This window comes from Rhinolophus ferrumequinum, chromosome 15 (genome assembly GCF_004115265.2).
Source record: "Rhinolophus ferrumequinum isolate MPI-CBG mRhiFer1 chromosome 15, mRhiFer1_v1.p, whole genome shotgun sequence".
Classification (NCBI taxonomy): Eukaryota; Metazoa; Chordata; class Mammalia; order Chiroptera; family Rhinolophidae; genus Rhinolophus; species Rhinolophus ferrumequinum.
Genome location: NC_046298.1, coordinates 45248856 through 45256931, shown reverse-complemented (window position 1 = coordinate 45256931; position 8076 = coordinate 45248856). Strand labels below are relative to the sequence as shown.

The 8076-nt window shown below is 56.9% G+C and overlaps 1 protein-coding gene across 2 annotated transcripts; it reads right to left on the bottom strand.

Annotated features, from left to right (window-relative positions):
- Positions 1 to 1003: 1003 nt before the first annotated feature.
- On the bottom strand, positions 1004 to 7990 carry SPIB (Spi-B transcription factor). 2 transcript variants are annotated; one of them, XM_033129633.1, is made up of 6 exons: positions 7961 to 7990; positions 6991 to 7018; positions 5423 to 5495; positions 4929 to 5143; positions 4386 to 4536; positions 1005 to 3176 (listed from the first exon to the last, which is right to left on the bottom strand). In XM_033129633.1, the coding sequence occupies exons 1-6, from the start codon at positions 7981 to 7983 to the stop codon at positions 2878 to 2880; spliced, it is 789 nt and encodes a 262-aa protein (XP_032985524.1). In that variant the 5' UTR covers positions 7984 to 7990; the 3' UTR covers positions 1005 to 2877. The 2 variants fall into 2 exon arrangements, with proteins under 2 accessions (XP_032985525.1, XP_032985524.1); XM_033129634.1 differs by lacking the exons at positions 4929 to 5143; positions 6991 to 7018; positions 7961 to 7990 and having other exon boundaries at positions 1004 to 3176; positions 5423 to 5488.
- Positions 7991 to 8076: the final 86 nt, after the last annotated feature.

The window sequence follows — 8076 nt, the reverse complement described above, 5'->3', positions numbered from 1 at the left end:
TCCGGAGTCCCGCCCCCGAGTGTGGGCACACCGGAAGGCCTGGGGCCCCAGCCACCTGGGACCCCGACTGGCTGCCGCCTCTTCTGGGACAGCGCCCGGCCCAATCCCCGCGACGATTCCGGGAGGGGGCGCGGCAGGCACCGGGCGTGGGTGCCCCCAGCGGGGGCGGGTCGGGAGGACGGGAAGGCCCTGGAGGGCTGCCCGGACGTTGGCTCCCTTCCCGGCAGGGGGACCAGTGGCTTTCTGAATGGGGGGGTGGTGGCTGGAAGCCGGGTGGGGGTAGGGGGTTGGGGGAGGAGAGGATCTCGTGGACCCCAGGTGTTAGGAGACGAGGACGAGGTGGGTGTGAGAGGGGAAGGGTGTGGGGGCTTGTGGCTAAGGCGAAGGACTGGGGGTGGAGTGTCACAGGGTGAGGGACCCGGTGTGAGGGAAGACAAGTCCCTCCCGGTTTTCTTCCTGACCATCTCCCCCCTCCCCCTTTTCCAAAACCCCCTAAGAGCCGGAAACTTTCCCGCCTCCAGGGAACACTAAGCCAACCCGGAGGAAGCCTCCGTATGACGTCACGGGTTGCCACGCGGACTGCCACGCCGCTCCCGCGGGCCTAGCAGGTTGGTTGAGCTGTTGGAGCCAGGAGGGCGGCGCTGACACCAGGTCCCTAGCGCCCTGCCCTACCAACCCGAGAGCTAAATCCAGAGAGAGGAGGAGTGAGATTCAGAGAGGGAGGACAGAAAACCAGGGAAGGAGGATAGAGACCCAGACAGAAAGGGAAGCAGGGAGAGGGCGGGGAAGAACTCAAGTCGTCGGGAAGAGAGACAAAAATTGAACCGAACCACCAGTGCCTGTAGCTCAAGCCCCTTACCCTGGCCTTCAAGGCTTAGCCTGGTCTGACTCTGCCTCTTTCATCGTCTCTCTTCTCTCCCCCCTCACTGTCCCAGTGTCCCTGAGGGCCAGCAGGCCCCGGTGGACCGACAGCATTGCAGTCCTTGACATAAAGGTCCAAGGAGATCCGTCTACCTTGATTTGTTTCGTTTATTTTATTCCACACTTGGGAGGATGATCGTTTTTTTTGCAAAAGGTACATCATTTGCAAGAAGCGGCCCTGTGGAGGACATTTTGTCTCCCACAAGCCCCTCCCACCCTGGCCCCCTCCCCAAGGTGAGGGGACTGTCCTCCTGAGGGCAGGTCCCACCCAGGCTGGGCTCTGCTACCAGCTGTGCACCCTGCAAGGACCTTTTCCTCTCTGGGTCCGTGATACTCCTTTTCATCTTCCTCCTTGCCATCCGTGGGTGGCAGGGTGGATTTCAGATGTTTGGAAGGCCTGTGGACGGTGCTGCAAGGGACTTTCGTGATCTTCCTCCTCCTCTCCCCTTTCACAGAAGGGACAAATGAGGCCCAGAAGCAGTCTTTGACCCTAGATCCCCCAGTCATCCAGGCTCAAGGACCTGGCGCTATGGGTCAGCCACAGCCTTTGATACCCCCAGGGGTTCTAATCAGAGCTCCCACTGTTCATCTGCCACTTCACACGGGTGGAAATGGAAATGGTTAGGGGCCAAGGAAACTGAGAGAAACCAGAGGTGTATGACAGCCAGGGGCGGTGGGGTCCCCCACAGATTGGAGAACAGAAGCCAATTGTGTGGGGGGGAGGTGCCACCCTGCTCCAGCCTCTCCACACTGAAAAGCCTGCCCATTGTCGCTGGATTGTGCAGTTTTAAGTGAAGGATTTTGCAAAATCTCCCTATACTGAAATGTCAGCTAATTTGAATGCTCCCTCCAAAAAAACCCAAAAATTCTTGCAGTGAACTAGACAACCCCACCAAGAAGGGGGGAGGGGCCTGATTTGCACCGCGAGGGGCAGGAAATGGGGTGGGGAGTCACCAGTTTGAGACCCCTTATTAAAAATGACATGGGGGGAGGGGCAGGCAATTTATGGGCAGGCACCCATAAATCTGCTGAATGGCTAGAATGACCCCCCCGGCATGGCCCTACGGAGGGCCCCATGACAACTCAGGGCTACTGGTTGGGTCCCCAAAAGGGCATATCAGGTGGAAATCCTGGGGTGGAGGGGCAGATGTGATTGGAGGATCCCAGATAGACGAGAGGACCCCAGAGGTGGCCCGGACAAGACAAGGTTCACAGAGGTACTCCAAACCCCCTCCCCCCCACATGACAAGACTGTGTTCAGACATGACCAAAGGATTCCAGGGCCTTCCTAGCTGTGACTGGAGAATTCCAGACATAAAAATGTGATAGCAGGGTGGTTCCAGAGCATTAAGGGATCTCAAAGATGACCAAGGGATTTGAGGGGACAGACAGGACAACAGTCACAGCTGGGCACAGAGATCCGAGACATGATAAAGGTGACCCAGAGGTCCCAGACATAACTAGGAGATCTCAGGTCTGACAGGAAGGAACCAGAAGTGAGCAGGGATCCCAGAGAGCCCCTGGACAAGGCTTAGGGTTGCTGGCAGCGCCTCCTCCTGGTGTGAAGATCTGTGGGCTCACCCTCCCTCAGATGAGATTGGGGGGTCTCAAACACACAAGAGGTCTCAGAGGGGTCCCCAGCCTGGTCGGAGGACTTCCGACATCACAAGGGGATCCCAGAGAAGCTCTTGGGGTTCTGGAAGCACTGCCCTACGCCTGCACACAGACACATTGTACAGTCGCCTATGGGTCCTGTGACCCGAGCCATGCGGATCCTGGGGATCCTGGACATGACAAGGGAATCCCAGAGGGGCCCTGGGCAGGGCTTAGGGATTATGGCAGCCCCCCCCTCCACCCCAGTGTTGGGGAATCCACAGGTCCTATGACCTAGGGTGTGGGGACACCAACGTGACACCGGCGGGGAGCTCCTGAGAGCCCCGAGAGCCCCCCTCGGGCTCAGGCCCGGCGGGCGGCGGGCAGCAGCGCACTGTCAAACTGGTAGGTGAGCTTGCGCTTGACCTTGCGGATCTCTCCAGTCTTGGCGTAGTTGCGCAGGGCACGGGCCAGCTTCTGGTAGGTCATGCGCTTGCGGTTGCCCTTCTGCTGGCCCCAGCGGCGCGCCAGCAGCTCCTTGTGCTTGGAGGAGAACTGGAAGACGCCGGCGCCTGGCTCCACCCACCACACGCACTCGCGCATGTCGCCGCGCGTCAGCAGTCCCAGCAGAAACTGGTACAGGCGCAGCTTCTTACGGGCGCCTGCAGCGGGTGGGGGCGCGTCAGGGGAGGTGTCCTGGGGGCCCCGCCCCCACGCCCACCCTGCTCCCGCCAAGTCTCAGTCTCCCCAGGGAGAGAATTGGGGTGAGAAAGGTGGCTGTTAGATGCACCTGCCTGAGTCTGTCTGTGCCCCTACCCGGCTGAAGCAAGTCGCTCCCCTCCCTGAAGCTGTTTCCCCAGAACCCTCATCGTCCTTCCCTGCTTGCTTTTTCAGTATCTGCTTCTAGCCTGTGCTGGTGGCCAGCGCATAGTAATACATATTTGTTGAGCCCATGGGTGAGAGAATCTGTGAAAGGGGTTGACAGTGATCCCCTAAGGCTTATAGCAGAGAGCTAACTGGGGGTGAAGAGACCTGGAGTGGGTTTGGATCTGCCTGGCCTTTTCTCCAGCTCTGGGTCTCCCAACCTGTCAGCCCCAGAGGAACCCGGATCCTGGGAGAAGTCAGGGGGTCTGACTCCTGGGCTCCTACAAGCAGTAAGGATCCCACAGAGCTGGGGCGGGGTGGTCATAGTAGGGCACTGGATACAAGAACCCCACCTCTGCCATTTCCCAGTTGTGTGACCTTGGGGTGGTGACTTAATTTCTCTGAGCTGGCATCTCCTCAGCTGTAAATGAGACTAATGCATGTGTGTGTTTGTTTTACTTTTACAAACTTTGTGTCAGGCGCTGTGCCAGGCGCTTTACGATTATGAGCTCATTTCTTCATCATAACCCCAAGAGATGGGGTGATGGTGATGACGCCCATTTTACAGATGGGAAACTGAGACCCAGATAAAGTTCCTAATGATGCCAACTTCCCAGGGGTTGTGCATAATGGGTGCTGGGCCATGGGTTGCCTAGATGGGAGTCTAGTGATTATTTCTGTTGCTATGGTGTGAATAATGATGGTGAAGACTTATTGAGAGCTCACTCGGTGCCAAGTGCTGCTATCTCATTTACATGTATTCTCTTACTTAATCCTCTCAACCACCAGTAATAGACACTCTTACTGTCATGCCCACTGTACAGATAGGAAACCAAGGCACAGAGAGGCAGACAGAGGCCCATGCCCAAGGTCACACAGCCAGCAGGTGGCAACCTGGGAACTGCCCTCAGCACTGGAGTATTGTAGGTACTTGGGAAGCCATGGTCCTTTAGTCCCTTCCCCCCATCTCCAGTTGGAGTCTCCCCACCCCACTTGCTCCCACATACCTGCCTCGGATCCCCTCCCGTCGGGGCCAGTCACAAGGGCCTCATCTGACTCGCTGTCTGAGACCTCCAGGGGGGGACTGTCCAGCAGGAGGTCCTCTTCTTCCGACAGCACGGGGCTGGGATATGGGGCATATGCCGGGGGGCCCAGGGTCTGCGGAAGGTCAAGGTCACCTGCAGTTTGGAGGCCCTGCTCTTGTCCCTTTCCCTCTGCTCTTGTCCCTTGGCTTCTTCCTCCCAGGCCCGGTGTGGTCCCTCCCAGCTCTGTTTACAGCCTGCACCCTGGCTTCAGGGCTGATCTCCATTGGGTGGACGGGACATTGGACCACCTCCATGAAAGCCTGCCCCACACAGATAACGGGCCGTCTCAGGTGCCTCTTGGCTCATGTCTGGTCCTCTGTTGGCTGGTTTGTGCAATGCAGTAATAACGGTACTCAACCTCAGAGGGAGGAAGGAGTTAATGTATGTACAGGTTCTAACGCAGGGCCTGACATCAGCAAACCGCAATCAAATGATGGGGATTTCAATTGTCTTCCTGCCCCTTACCTGGGTGGTGAAGTCCTCAGTGGGGTATGCTGGGAAGCTGGGCCCAGGGGCCTCTATGCTGGGTGCAGGGTCGAGGCTCCCTGAAGGGCTGTAGGTTGAGGGTCCGTAACAGAGCTGGACACCCTGCGGGTGGCCAAAGGTGGCCACGGCAGGGTCGAAGGCTTCATAGGAGGAGGTAGGGACAGCTGGGGCCTCAGTCCAGCCCCACAGGGAGTCTGGGGAAAGGGCACTGAGTCAGAAGCCAGGAGGTCTGGCCTCAGCCCCCTCCCACTGGAAACCCCTGGCACAGAAGGGCCATTGTGTGGGTCTTGCAAATCTCTCACCCTAGGATTTGCATGGGTGAGCAGGTGGGTGGGAGAGGAAAGGGAGGAGGCTGGAGGCCTGGGCTAATCTTGACCTGCTGTGTGAGGGGACAACTTCCCCTGGGCTTCAGCTCCCATCTGTGAAATGGGCCCAAGAGGCAGGTGTGGGGGGGCTCAGGCAGGGTCACTCACCAGGAGCCCCTTCTGAGTCAGAGTAGCTGGGATGTTTGCAGCTGTCCAGGTCGTAGAAATTTCCATCTGGGTACTGAAGAGGGGGAGACAGAGGGGTCATCCAGGCTGCAGGGAGCCCCCACGCTCACCCTGGACCAGCAGGGAGACTCCAACAGGGACGGAGAGAGGAGACAAGAGGCTGGGACAGAAAAAGAGAGACACAGGAACTCAGAGAGAAACACAGAGAGAAAGACGGACACAGAAAGACAAAGTGAGAGGTATAGAGAGACACAGAGACTAGTCACCAGAGACAGAGGCAAAGAGAGAGATGTACAGAGATACAGAGAGAAGAGACAGAAGCAACATAGCAGAAACACAAAGACCTAGAGAGAGTCAGAAGGAAAGAGACACACAGCAGCCAGTTCCCGCTAAGATTGTGGGTTCCCCGGAAACGCAGCTCCTCCCCGGTACACAGGCGACATATTATCATGCCTTGGAGGTATGGAAGAATTTCCCCAGCGTTGCGTACCTGGCGGTAGGAGGGTGAAGGGTGACAGGGTAGAAGTACTCACGCAGAGGCAAAGTTTCAGTGCTTCCTTTATCTACTTCCATATCGCTTCATGTCTCACTTTAGCAGTTAGTCTTGTAAGACTAAAGCTAGGTACAACCATCTCGATAGCCCAGCCATCTCACTCCTACCGTAGTTATTTACCCAAGAGAACTGAAAACGTATGTCTACCAAGCAGCTTTATTAATCGCCCCAAAGGGGAAAGAGCCCCAGCGCCCGTGGACAGGAGAATGGACACTCTAACTGGGGTGCGGTCCTGTGATGGAGTACTAAACAGCAAGGAAGGAAGCTAGACCCCAAAGGGACATGCTGAGTGATCACCTAATGGAAAGTTCGAAACTGGGCAAGACTAGTGCATGGCAGAAAATACCAGAGTGGGGATTGACGGATCAATGGGAAAGGCACGTAAGGGAATATCCTGGGGTGATGGAATGTTCTATGTCTTGGTCTAGTTAGTGGTTGCACAGGTACGTGCATAACGTAAACCTCACTGAGCTGTACACAAGATGTGTCACTTTACTGACTTGGAAGTTATGCCTCAATTTTTTATGAAAAGCAAACTCGTCACATTGGAGGAGGGAGAGACACCCGAAGGGGTGTCTTTCAAGGCCACAAGTGAGTATTTTTTCTCAGCTTGGACTGTGGGTTTTAGGTATAGTATTCTGTGTATCCGATATATTACAGATCACATTTTTGAAAACATAAAGCAAAGAAGAGAAGGAAATAAGGAAGAAATAAATGTGCGGAGTGTGGGATAGACAGAAAGAGAAAGTCTACGATACAAAGATCCCCGCATCCCAAGGAAGTGGACCCAGAGACTGAGAGAGGGAAAAAGACATTAGAAAAACATCTGTGATGGAGATGGTGGGGGGAAGTGGGCGGAGGAGGGTGGTGGGAGACACGGAGGGAGTCAGAAAGGCAAAGTGACAGGAAGGAGCACAGGGGGAAACTAAGGCAGGGAGGTCACAGTAGGCCACGTGAGTCCCCCCACTCCTCCCTGGTCCGCAGGACCTCAACTCACCAGACAGCTGAAGTATGGCCCGTCGAGCCTGGAGGGGGAGAGACACAGGGGCATGTCAGGGGTCCCTTCAGCCACCTGTCTCGAAGTGGTTGGGGGGCCGGCGGGAGGGAGGTGGCTGCAGCTGTGACCACGGCAGCCCGTCCGCTATGTGTTCATGTGTGAGATCAGCCCCACCACACTCACCCCTACTCCCCCTTTGGGACAGGAAGTGAGGGGTGGGGGCCAGGCAAATGTCCCCCCTCCCCTGGGATTTGCATAACCAGAGGCTGTGGGGGGGCAGGGAAAGTGAGGGAGAGAAAGTCCCTAGAGAGATATGGGTGCCAGTGGGCGAGTGGGGGCAGGGAGGGAGCCTTTGTTAGCCAGTTGGTCAAATGTGTCCACCATGGAACAGAGGAGATGGAGAGATGCCTGGGCAGAGATGGGGAGACAGAGGCAGACTCAGGGAGGAGGAGTAAGAACATGGAAGGGAGAAAGGTGTGGAGACATTTACAAATGGATGCAGGAAGTATTTACTGAGCCCCAGAAATAGAGACATGGGTGGGGGAGAGATTGGGGACAGGAGAGAGAACACAGTCAAATAGAAAATTGGAAAGTGGCTGAGACAGAGACCGAGGGCGAAAGGGGCAAAGAGAGGCCCCGAAACATAAAGATGAGGCAGGAAGCAGAGAGCAGCAGACACAGTGAGCAGGACCCAGCGGGACCATGGGAGAGACAGAGATGGAGGCCCCCTGGGAGAGATATCAGCAGTGGGGGAGAGAGGCAAGCCCCCCCATGGAAAGGAGGTCGCTGGGGTCCAGGGGAGACAAGGACGAGCTGGAGGAATCGGAGGTGGGAGGGGATAAGAGACCCAGAAGGGACAGGAGTCAGCGTGGACCCCCCCCAGTGGGACTAAGACCACTGCCTGGGGGGAGCCCTGCAGAGGGGAGGTGTGGGCCAAGGTCCCGAGTGCAGTTTTAGGGGCCCCACTCACTGTGCAGCCTCCAGGGCGAGCATGATGGTGCTGGGCTGGGTTTGCTGCCGGCTGCAGCCACCACCCCTATTTATACCTTGGCCCAGCCCCCTGGGGGGCAGGGGTGCCAGGAGCTC

Coding starts and splice junctions, on each gene's coding strand:
- SPIB (XM_033129633.1), bottom strand. CDS start 7,983: ATGCTCGCCCTGGAGGCTGCACA. Junction 4,537..4,928: donor CTGAGGACTTCACCACCCAG/GTAAGGGGCAGG, acceptor GACCTTCCGCAG/ACCCTGGGCCCCCCGGCATA. Junction 3,177..4,385: donor CGGGAGGGGATCCGAGGCAG/GTATGTGGGAGC, acceptor CACCCGCTGCAG/GCGCCCGTAAGAAGCTGCGC.